Source organism: Tarenaya hassleriana, unplaced genomic scaffold (genome assembly GCF_000463585.1).
Source record: "Tarenaya hassleriana unplaced genomic scaffold, ASM46358v1 Cleome11, whole genome shotgun sequence".
Lineage (NCBI taxonomy): Eukaryota > Viridiplantae > Streptophyta > Magnoliopsida > Brassicales > Cleomaceae > Tarenaya > Tarenaya hassleriana.
Genome location: NW_010961290.1, coordinates 1,735,881 through 1,751,303, shown reverse-complemented (window position 1 = coordinate 1,751,303; position 15,423 = coordinate 1,735,881). Strand labels below are relative to the sequence as shown.

General features: G+C 40.5%; 5 protein-coding genes across 7 annotated transcripts in view; 4 read left to right on the top strand and 1 right to left on the bottom strand.

Moving 5' to 3' along the window:
• Positions 1–1,496, top strand: part of LOC104805465 — a 4,177-nt gene extending 2,681 nt beyond the window's left edge. The window contains exons 3-5 of one of the 2 annotated variants that reach the window (XM_010530033.2): positions 63–482; positions 692–942; positions 1,081–1,496. In XM_010530033.2, the coding sequence (XP_010528335.1) occupies positions 63–482; positions 692–942; positions 1,081–1,350 (941 nt within the window). In that variant the 3' untranslated portion in view covers positions 1,351–1,496. Of the gene's footprint in view, positions 1–62; positions 483–691; positions 943–1,022 lie in introns of both variants that reach the window. The other variant, XM_010530034.2, reaches the window with a different exon arrangement.
• Positions 1,497–1,910: 414 nt separating this feature from the next.
• Positions 1,911–3,583, top strand: LOC104805463 (60S ribosomal protein L34-1). The gene is made up of 4 exons (XM_010530032.2): positions 1,911–2,055; positions 2,170–2,249; positions 3,079–3,188; positions 3,272–3,583. Exons 1-4 carry the CDS (start codon positions 1,977–1,979, stop codon positions 3,363–3,365), a joined length of 363 nt encoding a protein of 120 aa, XP_010528334.1. The 5' UTR covers positions 1,911–1,976; the 3' UTR covers positions 3,366–3,583.
• A 741-nt stretch (positions 3,584–4,324) lies between these two features.
• On the top strand, positions 4,325–7,969 carry LOC104805461 (DExH-box ATP-dependent RNA helicase DExH18, mitochondrial). Its single transcript, XM_010530030.2, is given in 3 exon segments — positions 4,325–6,696; positions 7,220–7,511; positions 7,646–7,969. Coding segments are annotated over 3 exon segments (2,460 nt in total). The 5' UTR covers positions 4,325–4,583; the 3' UTR covers positions 7,701–7,969.
• Positions 7,970–8,070: 101 nt separating this feature from the next.
• On the bottom strand, positions 8,071–12,891 carry LOC104805462. The gene is made up of 12 exons (XM_010530031.2): positions 12,536–12,891; positions 11,691–12,172; positions 11,390–11,453; positions 10,894–11,253; positions 10,649–10,779; positions 10,455–10,563; positions 10,224–10,369; positions 10,040–10,113; positions 9,879–9,951; positions 8,699–9,800; positions 8,359–8,613; positions 8,071–8,268 (listed from the first exon to the last, which is right to left on the bottom strand). Exons 1-11 carry the CDS (start codon positions 12,542–12,544, stop codon positions 8,365–8,367), a joined length of 2,799 nt encoding a protein of 932 aa, XP_010528333.1. The 5' UTR covers positions 12,545–12,891; the 3' UTR covers positions 8,071–8,268; positions 8,359–8,364.
• A 958-nt stretch (positions 12,892–13,849) lies between these two features.
• Positions 13,850–15,423, top strand: part of LOC104805460 (beta-glucosidase 13-like) — a 2,852-nt gene continuing 1,278 nt past the window's right edge. The window contains exons 1-8 of one of the 2 annotated variants that reach the window (XM_019201547.1): positions 13,850–13,972; positions 14,129–14,198; positions 14,316–14,374; positions 14,492–14,567; positions 14,653–14,730; positions 14,815–14,902; positions 14,989–15,244; positions 15,335–15,396. In XM_019201547.1, coding sequence (XP_019057092.1) covers positions 13,850–13,972; positions 14,129–14,198; positions 14,316–14,374; positions 14,492–14,567; positions 14,653–14,730; positions 14,815–14,902; positions 14,989–15,244; positions 15,335–15,396 — 812 coding nt within the window. Of the gene's footprint in view, positions 13,973–14,128; positions 14,199–14,315; positions 14,375–14,491; positions 14,568–14,652; positions 14,731–14,814; positions 14,903–14,988; positions 15,245–15,334; positions 15,420–15,423 lie in introns of both variants that reach the window. The other variant, XM_010530029.1, reaches the window with a different exon arrangement.

The following is a 15,423-nucleotide window of genomic DNA, read 5'->3' as shown; positions in this document are numbered from 1 at the left end:
TTGGGGGGGGGGGGGGGTTGCTACTCCAATTCTAATTTGTGTTATTGACTCTTGTTCTTAAGGGCTTCTTCAATCAAAAGACCCTCTTCGAGCAATCTCGGCCGTTGGATCCCCTTCTTCTCGAGCATTCTCATCAGTTTTCCCGGTTAGTCTCCGGTTATGGAAACAGAATAAACCGGAAACAACAGACCCAATGGTTAAGTTCATAAGAGAGATTCATGGTGAATTGGAAAACGTGTACGTTGGTCAGATGTGTCTCTCGTGGGAAATTCTTCACTGGCAATACGAGAAAGCCATTGAGCTATGGGAATCAGACGCTTATGGAGCTCGTCGGTACAACGAAATCGCCGGAGAGTTTCAACAATTTCAGGTTTTGGTTCAGAGATTTATGGAAGATGAGCCTTTCGAATGCCCTAGGATTCAACATTACGCCAAGAAACGTTGTGTTATTCGTAATCTCCTTCAGGTTCCGGTTATACGAGGTAAGAACCGTACAAAACCGAAACCATATATGCCTCCTAATCAAAATTAAAAACCGGTTCACTGGTTTTGAACCGGTTATCTGGATTTGGTTAAGCCAGTGCTCGGTTTGGTCTGGTTTTGGTAATGGGTACTAACCCAAGAAAACCGGCCTGGATCTTGTTGATTATGGATGTTACCAATTAATGACAAAATTTTGTTGGTTTAACAGAAGATGGCAATAAGGACAGAAGGAAAGGAAGAAGGAGAGATTCAGAGGATGAAGCTGATGAGAATGCAATCACAAGTGAGCAACTCGTGGAAATTATGGAGGAATCCATTAGGGTTTTTTGGAGGTTTGTTCAATCGGATAAACGTACGAGTTCGATAAAACAGAAACGTACGACTAAATCAAAGATAGAACCCGAAGAAGGCCCCGAGGGACTGGACATGTTTTCAGAGATCAAATCCAACCTTCAGAAGGTAATTAGTTTCTCTTCTCCACAACCTGAAAAATGTATAAAACCCTAGCTAGGGTTTTGATGATACTCGCATGCATGCAGAAAGAGAGAAGAGACTGATATTAGGGTTTTGATGAGATATTTGCATGCATGCATGCAGAAAGAGAAGAGACTGAAAGAAGTGCTGAAGAGTGGGAATTGCATAATAAGAAGGTTAAAGAAGAAGAAGAGGCAAGAGGAGGAGGAGGAAGAAGAGGAGCAAGTGCTTCACTTCTTCTCGCAAGTGGACATGAAGCTGGTGACGAGGGTTTTGAACATGTCCAATCTTACCAAAGATCATCTGGTTTGGTGCCACGATAAGCTCACCAACATTAACTTTGTCGATAGAAAGATACATTTAGATCCATCTTTTTGTCTCTTCCCTTCTTGATATCATATATATATATACACACACACACATATTATGGAACATATGTAAATCTTACTATATAGCTGATTAAATACATAGTAAAAGAGAGTTTTCTTCAGACGTTTAGCCACGACTACAGTAATATTATATAATCGAAATTCTTGCTATCACGTTTTTTGGCGATGGTTTTAAGAAGACAATATCGTTATCTATGTATCATTGCAATAACATTAATTTTGATATAGTCGTGGATATTTTCAGGTTTAATTTAGATAATTTTGTGTTAAAACTAGAATAAAAACGTATAATGCGGTCCAATGTGAAACTTCAATTTACAGGTTTCTTATACGGGAAATATCACTAGTGGGAAAAAAAAAGGTTGAATCACGTGGATGTCATATCTATCTATAAAAGAAAAGGTATTAAATGGATATATATGTAAACATATGGGGCCAAAGTAACAATATAGGGAACTATATAAGAACGAATCTCAGCCGTCAATAATACGACTCAGAACAACCGTTAGATCTAGGGCTCGGCGATCAACGCCCATATATAAACAAGAAACCCACTCGTGCTTCCTCCTTTGGTCTTCTTCCGCCTCTCTCTTGCATAAGACGTGTGTATTGGCGCAGAGCTGGGCGAAAATGGTTCAGCGGCTCGTTTACCGTTCGCGCCACTCCTACGCGACCAAGTCGAACCAACACCGCATCGTCAAAACTCCCGGTACGTTTGAATTTGGTTCAATGGTGATGATATATGCGATTGATTTTTAACGGATGATGAAATTAGGAATTTAGGGTTTATGAGGTGAATTGATTTTGGCTTTTTGTTTTGAAGGGGGGAAGTTGGTTTACCAGACTGCGAAGAAGAGAGCCAGTGGACCCAAGTGCCCTGTCACTGGAAAGAGAATCCAAGGGGTGAGTTTTTGCTCAATTCATGTGACTTCTTTCGTCTTGGGATTTTTTAAGATCTCTGTTCAATGTTATGTTTTCTGTCTGGGCACAAAGATGAGGAAGGTATAAGCTTTTTGACTGAAATTTAGTATTCGTAGTGAGAGGAAGTCATTGAATTGATTGTATGTCGAAATTCTTTTAAGCGGTACGGCTTTGTGCTTAGTTTCATCCTGAATGTGAGAGAATTGGAAAAGTAAATGTGAATTTTTTGGCTTTGGGTCTTTGTTTATGGCTAAGGAATATGCTTAGCGTTTGAAGGACAGTTATCTACCTAGAAAAACTTAGAACTCTTTGGCTGAGATGATAATATCTTATGATATTCTAGTCATTAAGGCACCTCGGTTGAGTTAAATAAAATGTCTGGGCTGTTTTAGGTTTTATGTATTGGAGGTAACAGTAAATCTTATCTACTTTGAAAGAGAATATGGAGGGTTTCAATTGTAGGCATTGGATCTGTATGAACCTTCCAAAAATTTTGTATTTGTTGCACTTGCTTATTACAAAACATAAAAGAGTTAGCTTTGCATTGTTTGTTACCTTGTTCTATGGTGGATTCTTCCTTAATTGAATATGCCCATTTTCACAGAAACTCTCGCTTAGGCTTCAATGCATTTAGAATTATATTGTTTTTGCATCTGGTTATGCATAAATTCAACTGTTGCTACTTTCTGAACTCAATAGAGCATGTTCTTTATATTATCTTATGATCTTTCGTAAATTGAGCTTTCATTTGTTTATTCATGCTCTCTTTCTCACTGCATGTTGTGAATGTATGTAATGGGGAATTTCGCAGATTCCGCATCTGAGACCTGTTGAGTACAAAAGGTCGAGGTTGTCAAGGAACCGAAGGACCGTGAACCGTGCCTATGGTGGTGTCTTATCTGGAGGAGCTGTTAGGGAGAGGTAGATCTTCATTCCAGAGTTCATTATTCATGCCTTAATATTCATAAGGAAGTAGCTTAATACTTGACCTTTATATTTTCCAGGATAATCCGTGCTTTCTTGGTCGAGGAGCAGAAAATTGTGAAGAAGGTGCTGAAGCTTCAGAAGGCGAAGGAAAAGCTAGCCACTAAGAGTTAAGAGGGACCCCTCGAATGCTAAAACCCTTTGTTGGATTTCACATACACAATCAGGAGAGGAGGGAGAGCAAAAGAATCAGATGCAAATTTTGGTATGATCTTGGCGTTATTGCAACTTGAGATTTGGTGTATGATTTCGGTTTCAGTTTCAGTTTGTTCGAATCAGATTTTTTTCTGAGTTCTTTCAAGAATTATAGTTATGTCATTTCGCTGCTGATTCACCCGCAAGTAGTAGTAAGCTGATATACCTCTGATAATCGTCACTTGTGTGCGGAAGAACAAGAAACGGGTGATCTATCGGTCCACAGAGGTCATTAGGTTCGAGTTTTTCAGGGCGATTCTGAATTCTCTGCTTCTGCTGCATCTCGATGGTTCGGAGGTTAACAGGAGGAGTTTCTCGTGGAAGAAAGGACAAGACCTTGTGGGAGAGGGGGTCTACGTTTGAAGTCTATGCATAAAGGGTGATGCCCTCATGGGTTTTGCAGAACATTATCTGTATCGGTTTGGTGTTTTTGCAGTACACTATCCTGTCGCTCTTGTTCTGTCCTCCGTCTTCACATGACCAAACACGATAACGTTTACCGTCGTAATTTGTTTTTCTTTTCTAAAGTGAAATCTTCAAAATATTGGATTAAGAAACCATATATCTTATATATGAACGAAGATTTGGAAGCTGCATGTGGAGTTGGAAGAGAAGAGTTCGTAGCTTATAGTCATTGGATCTCCACGTATTTTTTCTCATGTTGGTAATTAAATTTCTCTTCACTCTTCCTTTTTTTTTTCATAACCCTATGTTATAAATTTCTCCTTTTTTCTTCTCTTAATTTTGGTTTGAATTGGAAATTAAAAATTGACACATATATTGATATATATGTATGCGTGTATCTATATATGTAATTTAAAAAAATCGCGAACGAAAAGCTGATTTTTCTTGGCTAATTAGAACCGACGTATGTCTAGGGTTTTTGTCGCTTAAACGCTCACCATCATCGTTTTCCCGCATTTCTCTCTCTCTCTCTCTCTCTCTCTCTCTCTCTCTCTCTAGCTCGCTCGCTCGCGTGTCCGGTCGTTTCTCGTCTTGCAGGTTTCAGGTATGCTTAAGAAACCATCAAGGCATTGAAACATGTTAGAAGAAAGCTAGAAAAGGAGAATCTTTTTGAAGGGAAAAGTTCTGGGCTTTTTTTTTTAAAAAAAAAATATTGTAAGCAAGGTCGTAGCCATGGGGAGAGGTGCAGCCGCAGTTTTGTTCAGAGCCTATTCGTCGAAGAACAGGGCTTGTAAGATTAGGGTTCTCTCGTCGAGTTCAAAGTTCCATACTTTTCGAGAAACTGATAACTGGGAGTTACATAAACATCGTTCCAACTCGATTTTTGAATTGCCTACAAGCCGATTCTCCTCGGGCTCTAGTGATTTGGTTCGATCTCGGCTTCCATGGAGTAATTACAGATATTGGAGTTCTGAGTCTGATAAATTTAGAGCCTTTTTCTCTACTGCGGATAATGACGGTGAAAAGGATGAGAGGCTTGAATCTGATGAATTAGTTGTGGAGGGTATGGAAGGTTTTGTCGAAGATTTGGGATCTGAGGCTGAAGATGTCGATGAGAATGGCGAAATTACCGAAGACGAAGACACAGGTTCTTTGGTTGCTGAAATGCAAGAGAGTGATGATGGTACGAAGAACAGGGAGATTGCTTGTGATTTGGGCATTCAACGTCGCGATCCTGTGGAAATTTACACAGAGCTTAAACAAAACGAAGATCGGTATAAGCCTCAGCGATCTGAATGGGATACTTTGATTGAAATTTTCCAATGTTTTGCAAGATCAGGCTGGGCAGCTAATCAGGCTCTTGCTGTTTACATAGGAAGATCCTTCTTTCCCACCGCCGTTAGCAAGTTCCGGAAGTTCTTCCTCGAGAAATGTAAATCCGATATTGTTCATGATCTGGTTCTCATAGGTCCATCCGACGAGGCCGTTAGGCTTCTCTTCCCTGTATTTGTTGAGTACTGTATTGAGGAATTCCCAGACGAAATCAAGCATTTCCGTAGTATGATTGAATCTGCAGACCTGACAAAGCCCCACACGTGGTTTCCCTTTGCACGAGCTATGAAGCGTAAGATTGTTTACCATTGTGGACCGACAAACAGCGGGAAAACGTACAATGCTCTGCAGCGGTTTATGGAAGCTAAGAAGGGGTTATACTGTAGCCCGCTTAGGTTATTAGCCATGGAAGTCTTTGACAAGGTGAACGGTTTAGGCGTCTATTGCACTCTCCTTACCGGACAAGAGAAGAAATATGTTCCATTCTCAAATCATATTTCTTGTACGGTTGAAATGGTGTCGACGGATGAATTATACGAAGTGGCCGTGATTGATGAGATACAGATGATGGCAGACCCTTGTAGAGGTTATGCCTGGACAAGGGCATTGCTCGGGCTAAAGGCCGATGAAATACATTTGTGCGGGGATCCGAGTGTATTGGAAATTGTGCGTAAGATTTGTGATGATACGGGTGACGAGTTGCACGAGGAGCATTACGAGAGGTTCAAGCCGTTGGTGGTAGAGGGCAAGACCTTATTGGGAGATCTTTGTAACGTGAAATCCGGGGATTGTGTGGTGGCTTTTTCTCGGAGAGAGATATTCGAGGTTAAAATGGCTATCGAGAAACATACAAAACACCGGTGTTGCGTTATCTATGGTGCGTTGCCGCCTGAAACCCGTAGACAGCAAGCTAATCTGTTCAATGTCCAAGACAATGAGTTTGATGTTTTGGTGGCTAGTGATGCAGTTGGAATGGGTTTGAACCTTAACATAAGACGGGTCGTGTTTTACAGTCTCCACAAGTATAACGGTGATAAGATCGTTCCAGTTCCTGGGTCACAGGTAAAACAGATTGCAGGGAGAGCCGGGAGAAGGGGAAGCCGATACCCGGATGGACTTACGACAACCTTACACTTGGAAGACTTAAGTTATCTGATAGAGTGTTTGCAACAGCCGTTTGATGAAGTTAAGAAAGTTGGGCTATTCCCGTTCTTCGAGCAGATTGAGCTTTTCGCTACGAAACTTCCCGAAATGCAGTTTGCTAAGTTGCTGGAGCAGTTTGGGAAGAACTGCAGGCTCGACGGGTTGTACTTCTTGTGCAGCCATGTTCACATAAAGAAAGTAGCAAACTTGTTGGAGAAAGTAAGGGGATTGTCGTTAGAAGATCGGTACAACTTCTGCTTTGCGCCGGTTAATATCAGGAACCCGAAGGCTATGTACCATCTGCTTCGGTTTGCTTCGACGTATAGCCAAAACATGCCGGTTAACATTGCGATGGGAATGAAATGCATTAGTTAAAATACCAAACAAAGGGTACGATTCAAAATAGCCAAAAGAAAAGAAAGAACGGGAAGGCTTTTTAAGTTCTTCTGTATATTTCAATGATCTTTTCACCTAATCCATAAAAATTTCTGATATTTTTATATTTATAAAATATTTATGGAATTTAAAACGATTTTACCACACTAATATCTTTCAAAACGATATTTGAACTTATAGTGGGCAATTTGACAAATTCAATAGAATATACGAATAGCATGTACATGTACATGGATGGATACGTTGCTCCAATAACTGCCCGGAGAAAACCATGGTTCAAAGCAACCCAAAGATTAGTTCAAAAGACCAATTAAAACCCTAAGTCGCTGACATGTTCTTTTCTTCCTTGAATTTCTCATAAGTTAGTTCCCACTTCATCATCTCCATTCATGCATCGTCTCCTTCGTTTTCACAAAACCCTAATTTCTTGATCTCTACCAAGAAATCAGGGTTTCAATGAAATATTCCCGATCGAGAAACCCATGGTTGGTCTGAAGAAGTTTCTGATGGAAACCCGGTTCTATTTACTGAATCTGATATCTGACCATGCCGGTTCCGCTCTGTTTCTTCTCTCTTTCTGTCTATGTACCTGTGGCTATCTAACCAGTTTGAGGAGAAGAATTTCCCGTACGTCGAGAAGGCTGAGGCAATGGCCACTGACATTGCCGAGCTTTTGGGTGAGTCGTTGACGAAAGCTTCTTGGAAGATGGAGACTAAGCAGCAAGGGAAGGAGGAGGAAGAAGAAGAAGTATATCGAAGACCGACTTCACTAATCAAATTAGTCGATAAGTAAGTCTCTATAGTCTATTCTACCATTTCCTCTATTGTGGGAACGGTTTTATCGTGACATATGTGTGTCTATGAGTCTCTCCTAATGCCCAAAACTCCCAAATCGTTGAGAATGTGTTTTTCTTTTGTTTCAGGCGGAGACAAGAAAAGTCGCTACGGAAGGAGCAACCGAAGAAACTGTCCGCATAATGATCATGCTCGGAAAATATGACATGATATTTGCAAGAGTTAATCTCATATTAGTCTTGCTTTGGGAAAATTTCTTGCCTGGAAAAGGGCAAGAAGCATGGAACAGTAGAAAGCCATAGAGTTAGTAGACCTGACTTAGATCAAGAGAGTGTTTTTCTTATTTATATAAGATTCTTATTGTTAGCAAACCTAGGAAGCTTTCTGCTCTCTGATGTAAGAACCCTATACTTGAGGCTGCATCCAAAATCAAAATTTCTGATTTCATGATCCATTTGCTTCTACGTTTTCTAAAGAGAGATCGGCTTTTCCTCTCGGAGTTAAATGTTCCAACTTTCAAGTTTTTGATCATTGTTAAGCAAAATGGTTTTAGTCATCCGCTTGCATTTCAAGAGTTCTTGGGTAAGAATTCAACTGTACGAAAAAGACGGTATGTATGTCTTCTGTCTTTGATTCTCCTCTGTGATGTTTCTAATTTTCTTGATTCTTTGATTTGACAGAGCTTGTAGATTTCCTGTGTGTTATTTTTCTTCCTATGCAGTCCCAGAAGTGGCTACTTCTATTGCTGGAGCTGCAAGAGCAATGAAAGGGAATGAGAAAGAGATTACGGGCATCTGGGAAGATGATTCAGGGAGCAAATGATGATGAACGGGAAATGCACCTTTTCTCATCTTTGAAGGGGAGAAGGAGCGGATTCATTGTTGTTTGGGAGATCTGCGAATGGTGGAGACAAAATGAAACTTTCCACCTTGGTGTCACAGATAACACACCTGTGGTCAAATCTCCCAGCAACACGGGTAGCTTCTTGTTTGCAGTTGGTGCACCAGAGCTTGTGTCTACATGGGAAGTTTGCCCATTGCAGCTCGTTCTTGTTGCACCAGAAGCACATCCCCTGCATTATACACGCCTCGTAGCTCTGCAGGTAACAACAATGACAGAGAATGTGAACTAATTTCAAGATAATGGAATGGAGACTAAAGGCTTGTTTTTGGGGTCCTCACTTGACGAAAGTCGAACTCACGGAGAAAGAACACGGAGGTGTTGTTTCTAACCCTTGCAAGTGTCTCAAGAAGCGGGTGTTTCAGTTGTCGACTGCATGCTTGGTTGGGTAACCCCAGCTCTGAGGTTTCAGAGGCGGCATGTGGGTTCTGTGTGAAACTGTCACTGCATATAATACCAGAGGATGACGATGCTGGTTTAGGTCCATGGTTCAGGACGGGGTCATCAAAGATGATTCCATTGGCATCGCGATTTATCATCAGTGGCTGCAGAGGTCTTCCCTTGAGTTGGGAACAGTTGGGTAGGAGTACCCAATGTGTGGCAGGTCCAGTTTTACCTATGGGTACGACCTTCATTTGGCAGAGCTTAGGAAAAGATTTGATGAAGTCGCTGAGCTTGTGGTAACCGAGAGAGGCATGATCAAGTTCCATGCCAAAAATGGCTCGGAAGTCACCTTTGAGAGATGAGAGGGGATAACCAGCTTCTCTTCCATTTTCTGATACATGCTGGAGGAAACTGGGAAGCCAGGTCATGAACTTTTTGAGCCATACTGGTTTGGGTTTGTCACCGAAGACCTGTGCTTTAGATGTAGAAGTGCAAGGTTTGGCTGGCTGGTGATGCAGTAACATCTCAGCCCAAGAAGGGTAGTTCTCTTTGTCGTTAGGGCTGGGATTTGCAAATGGGGTCGTCTTGTTGATCGTCTGCATTTGTGTTTTTTGTCTGTTCTCGTTGTTCCTCTCTTCACCATATCTTACAGACTCACCAATCTCGGTCAGCAGGAGAGGTTTCTCGACATCAGTCTCAGTCTCCATTCCCTTTCCAGAGACACTCAGGCAATGTGCTTGAACAGCTTCTGAGAAGTTATCATTCTTGAAGGTGATCAACCCACGTCTTCTTGACTGTGAACCATAATTTGATTGGGGTGTAAGATTCTCAGCAGATTCTGGCGAGTGAAGAAGACCTCCAGTGGAAACTGGTCTTCCGAGTGGTGGATGTTGTTGAAGCTCCTCTTCTCCATGCACGTAAAAGCATTTTGACCCTCGGGCACAACCAGTTGGAGATTCGTAGTACTTGCAGATCTCTAACTTGGTGATTGAAGGGCATCTGGAATGAAGAAATATTTTTTGAGATCCTAAGCAAAGATGAAATACGTAGGAGCATAAGTTGGCTGTGTCAGCTTACCTCTCAAACACGGTTTCCTCATCTGTACTTCTCGGAAGTTCACTAAGTGCGCTATCAGGACTTGACTGGCTAACTGCATTTCACACGTGTATGAGAAGAAATGTGCCACTCAACAGGTACTTCTTTGAACGTTTTGGCCAAGCAGAAATAAAAAGACTTACAGCGACTAATGTTCGTTGGGTTTAGCATGAATCTCATGTCTTGTGATTCTGCCAGGTCTATTGGTCTTTGTTTGCTGCACACAAAATGACAAAAGCGACATGGACGAGGTTAAGGATGACAACTAATAGGAGACTGCTGGTTAATTATGAGTTAAGAAGGAAAAATGATTTGATCGTTGCTTACCGCAAATTGTGGACTTCTGTATTTGCACCCCATCGAAGAAGAAGCTCAACACAAGCAAGGTGGTTGTTCTTCACCGCAAAGAACAAGGGGGTCTCTTTGATTTCAGTCTTGAAGTTGATAGAATCAGGGTTATTGAAGAGTAAAATCTGTAGGCTCATTTTGATGGAAATGTCATATTCGACGGTCCAAAGTATGACGAAACTCAAAACAGGAAAAGAAAGGAATATGCACCTCAACAGCAGTTAAGTTTCCATTTGCTGCAGCAAAGTGTAATGCACAGAAACCCAACTTATTCCTTTGGCTAGGACATGCACCACGTTCGATAAGGAGGCACATAATTCTTGGAACGCAGGAAAGACTTCGTTAAGTTGGCTGCTAGTTATGTTTCGACGAGTTAATGAGCAAGACTATGGGAGATATGATACCTGGTTTGCTGCATACATGATACAGAGGAGCTCTTCAGAGAGCACAAGAGAGCAGTGTTGCCTTCTGAATCTGTTTCATTGACATCTATTTTGGTCTTTAGAAGCAGTTCAAGAATGGCTTCATCCCCTGCCTACATAAAACAGAATGTGGATAGGTTACAACCAGTGAGCGATCCAATCATGGCAGGGACATAAATAAGCTGATAATCACTTATATCCTTGGAAACAAGAAAGCCACATCTCACCAGTGCTGCAGTTATCAATGGTGAGGTCAGCTTATTGTCTACACGTTCACTGAAAACGGCTGCATCGAAGAGCTGAAGCAGCTCAATCTCCCGAAGCAAAAGCATTCTTTTCAGGCTGCATCCGCTTTGAAACCAGCAGTGCCGCCCGAGCACTTCTTGAATGACAGACTCGTACATTGTTCTTTTCTGTTTGGACAAGGGATCAGCGCCATGCCACTCCACGGTGGCATCTTTGATCTTGGGAGATGCTACGACCAGCAATGCAGCTAATTGAACAATCAGACCATCGACAGCGATTGCATACGCCAGAGTCTCCAATTCTTTTGTCTTCTCAGCAAGCAGTTTCACCGCCGTCAAGTCCTGTAAAAAGGATTGAAATTTATCTGATCAGTTCTTGAATTTTCCATCTTGGTTACTGCAGATGCCTACTAATTACGATTAGCCCTTTTCCCCCTCAGCAGCCAAATGACGAGCAAAAAGAACGTAAAAGTTTTACCTTTTCGCTAATCGAGAGGATCAAGTGTACAACAGAGTCAGAGGGATTCCAGATCACATGAATCCTGTATAAAGGAAACATCTTGATAATAATTAATACGCACTTAGATACCAGAATTCTAAAAGCAAATGAGAAATAAGACCAATGTGTAAACAAACGTGAAAAAGCCAGGCCATTGCCTCATAAGGTGAAGCTCTTGATACCTGGTGTACCATGAAAAAAGCACACAGCTTTTACCAAAAATATCAAACTTGGGAAACAGTGAAAACGGCGATTGTGTTTATTTCCCTGCGAACCCTACCTTCTGAGGGACAGCTCCAGGGGAAGCAAACCGCGTCCGTCTCTGCTTCTGACGTCCGTACGAGCGCGCCGCTTCAGCAGCATCGCCGTGCACCGCGGCGCGTAAGCCTCCGCGGCCGCGTGGATAGGCGAGAGCCCCGTCGCAGCCTCGACGCCGTTTATGTACGGAACGACTCCTGCGGCATCGCCGTTGATGAGGGAGGAGGCGCAGTCGACAGAATCGTAATGGCAACAGAGGTTGAGAAGCTTCAACGCCTGAGTTCTCTCGGAGTCTGCGTCTTCTCCGGTGAAGAGCCGCTTCGCGAGGGAGATGAACTCTCTTTTGTCGTTCCTCAGGATGGAATCGAGGAAGCCGCCAATCTCTGCGTCCGTGAAGTCGAGAGCTCTCGCCGGCGACGGTTTGCCGACGGAGTACGGAGAACGGATGCGTTTCGGAGACAAGGAATCGAAGATTTCAGTGAAATCGATTGTCTGAGTTTCCGGCTGATGGGAAATCAAGTAAATAATCAAAACTCAGTTTTCGATGCGGATGTAAATTTCAGAGTTCAAGTACTACAAGAATAAAAGCAAAAGAGAGCAAAAATCTCCATTTCGCACAACAAATTCACGCAGTCGTTGCAGGGAAAATATTTTCAAAAAGGAAAATTGCGCTAATGCATCGAGAAATCGCCAGAATTTTGTCGAAATCTAGAGAAAGTGCAGTTTCGACGACGAACAGAAACGGGAAATGCTCGATCGCCATGAAAATGTGCACAAAAATCACCAGCAAAGACTAAACATTTATACTGAAGCAGATCATCACATGAAAGCGTCAAAATCAAAGAACACACACTCTCTTTCTCTTACCAGTTCCATCTCCAAACCCTAGATTCAGCTCCAAATCGTCTTCCGACCACAAAAATCTCCACACGAAAAACTCAAATTCCATACAAAATCCAAAGATCAAAACCAACGAACACGTCAACGAAGGTTCGCAATCGAAGCCAAGACATTATCACGCAGATTTCTCCCACAAAAAGCTTCTGATTTTCTCTGGATTTGGCATACGAGAAAGAAAAAAAACGAAAGCAAAACGATAAAAAGAGCTCCGGGATGGTGAGGCAGAGGGAAAAGAATGAAGAGGGAAAACGTTGAGACAGTCGCAATATTTATAACTGTGACGTGGAATTTATCTAATTACCGATTCAGTCCCCGCTACGTATTCCTTTTGTCATTTACGAAAATGCCCTCCATTCCATGCAGGATTTTTTTTTTTTTTTTTTATTTTGTTGTGTAACAAAAACAAATCATGATAAATCGGTCTGTAAATATACTTGTTATGTTAGGTGTAGGCGACTAAGACACAAACATTGTGCAGTGTGCACGAATTCAGGTCCAAAGCGCGAAATAGTAACAAAATATAACGGGCCTTGAAAATTTATAAGGCCCAATAAAGTTTTTGTTGGATATTTGAGCTCATAAAGAAGCCCAAATAAAGCGTTGTAATCGGTTATCATCAAATTTGTACGTGCTTCATTTGATACCAAAGATCATCCACAATAATATACTAATTGATTTGGACAACTTTTGATTTTTTGCTAATATGGTATATAGAGAAATTCAAGAATGCAAATAAGCTTATGTATTTAATTTCACTAAATATTAATTGTGAATTCTTAGAGTGGAATATGTTTGATAGTTTCGGTTGAATTTAAGGATTATGACTTTATTTTTCCGGAAATTTATATTTCGTGAGGTTCTTTTTTTGTGCATTACAAACAAATTGACAAAACTTTGAATGTAGGATGAAAAAGAGCAACATTTGATATATATATATATATGGTATAATATTTTATTTAACTAATATAAATATTTTAAATATAGAAATAAATCAAATCTAAATATTATATATGGGTTATGATTTTATTTTCCCAATTAATAATTCATGAACGTATTTTTTCTGCATAAAAAATGACAGATAAAATTTGAATTTCGATGAAAGAGAAAAAAGATATCTAATCGCTTATCCGTAAGAGAGAACCTGAAAGAGTCAACAAAGGATATATTGAATATATGTATTACAACGCCTAATATCTCTCTCTAGATCTGCTTAACCTTAATCCTATAAATACCTCACTAATCCCAACACTAATTAATCATAAATCCATTTTAATTAACAAAATGGAGAAATCAAGTGTTATGCTGCTCCTCCTCCTCTCTTCATCCCTCGTGAGTGGAAGTTCCATCTCCAAGAAGGATTTCCCCGAAGGCTTTGTCTTTGGCACTGCTTCTGCTGCTTATCAGGCAATTATATATAATCTCCCAAAATATTCATCTTTTTCTCTCTAATGTAACATATTATTAAAATATGTTTTCATAGTAATTGAATTATTATTATATATCGTTGTTTTTTGTTGGGCACATTAATTATATGACATGTACACGATTTCGTTTGTGAAGTACGAAGGAGCTGCTCATATTGACGGAAGAGGACCAAGCATTTGGGACACATACACTGAAAAGCATCCCGGTATAATAAATGATTTCATTCGTATAATGAATTATATATTTCGATCAATAGATTATAATTAAAATGAATTCCAAATATTGTAAATATATATATATAATATCATTATGCTTTTCACAGACAGAATCGCCGATGGTAGCAATGGAACTGTTGCAGTGGATTCTTATCATCGTTACAAGGTTATATAATGAACATATTATACCATGAACATATATATAAAGAACACAAAATTAATTATTTTTATAATTACTAACATTGGTTAAAAAAACTAAGATGATAATGGAAAATGTTTGCAGAAATATTCGAGTCTGATGAATGACATAGGTTTCGATGGTCATAGATTCTCCATATCATGGTCAAGACTACTTCCTAGTAAGAGCGTTGTTATTATCAATTTTAATTCAAATTGAAAATTATTATGTTTTTTCATTTATATAATTATCTCCATGGTTATAAGGTGGAACAATCAAAGGTGGGGTGAACCAAAAAGCCATAGATTTTTACAACAATCTCATCGACGATCTCCTGAAAAAAGGTTAGAGTTTAATATTAAATTTAACCAAATATTTGGAATGTTATGTATACAAATAAATGAATTATTATTAATTTTTCCACGCAGGCGTGAGTCCTTTCGTAACGTTGTTTCATTGGGACACTCCTCAAGCCCTGGAAGACGCGTACGGTGGATTTCTCGGTAGACAGATCGTGTAAGATGATACATTTCAAAGTTATTACATCTCAAAACCATATTATAATTTTCAAACCGTACATAAATACATATATATATATTCAGAGATGATTTCGGAGATTATGCCGATCTATGTTTTCGAGAATTCGGAGATAAAGTGAAGTACTGGATGACGATAAACGAGCCTCTGACGGTAGCAGAATCCGGCTACGGTAGCGGAGGAATGGCTCCGGGGAGATGCTCAAAATACGTAAATCCGAATTGTTTCGGCGGAGATTCTGCCACCGAACCCTACATCGTATCCCACCACCAGCTTCTTGCCCATGCCACCGCCGTGAAAATCTACCGTGAAAAGTACCAGGTCGGTCCATCACGAATTCCATACGTGAAAACGTAATCTGTCCATAGATAAGTTTTGAATATATATAGATATATATTCGACTATATATAGGCTTCACAAGGAGGAAAGATCGGGGCGGCGATAAACTCGTACTGGAGAGTACCGATAACACCATCCTACGATGATCGTATGGCAGGGGC

Bases quoted from the DNA above. Each gene is read 5' to 3' on its own strand.
- LOC104805463 (XM_010530032.2), top strand. From the start codon at position 1,977: ATGGTTCAGCGGCTCGTTTACCGTTCGCGCCACTCCTACGCGACCAAG. The intron at 2,056-2,169 runs GTACGTTTGAAT...TTTGTTTTGAAG, and splicing joins CCGCATCGTCAAAACTCCCG to GGGGGAAGTTGGTTTACCAG. The intron at 3,189-3,271 runs GTAGATCTTCAT...TATATTTTCCAG, and splicing joins GGAGGAGCTGTTAGGGAGAG to GATAATCCGTGCTTTCTTGG.
- LOC104805462 (XM_010530031.2), bottom strand. The intron at 10,370-10,454 runs GTGCATATTCCT...ATGAGCCTACAG, and splicing joins GAAACTTAACTGCTGTTGAG to ATTTTACTCTTCAATAACCC. The intron at 9,952-10,039 runs GTAAGTCTTTTT...TGTGAAATGCAG, and splicing joins CCCAACGAACATTAGTCGCT to TTAGCCAGTCAAGTCCTGAT.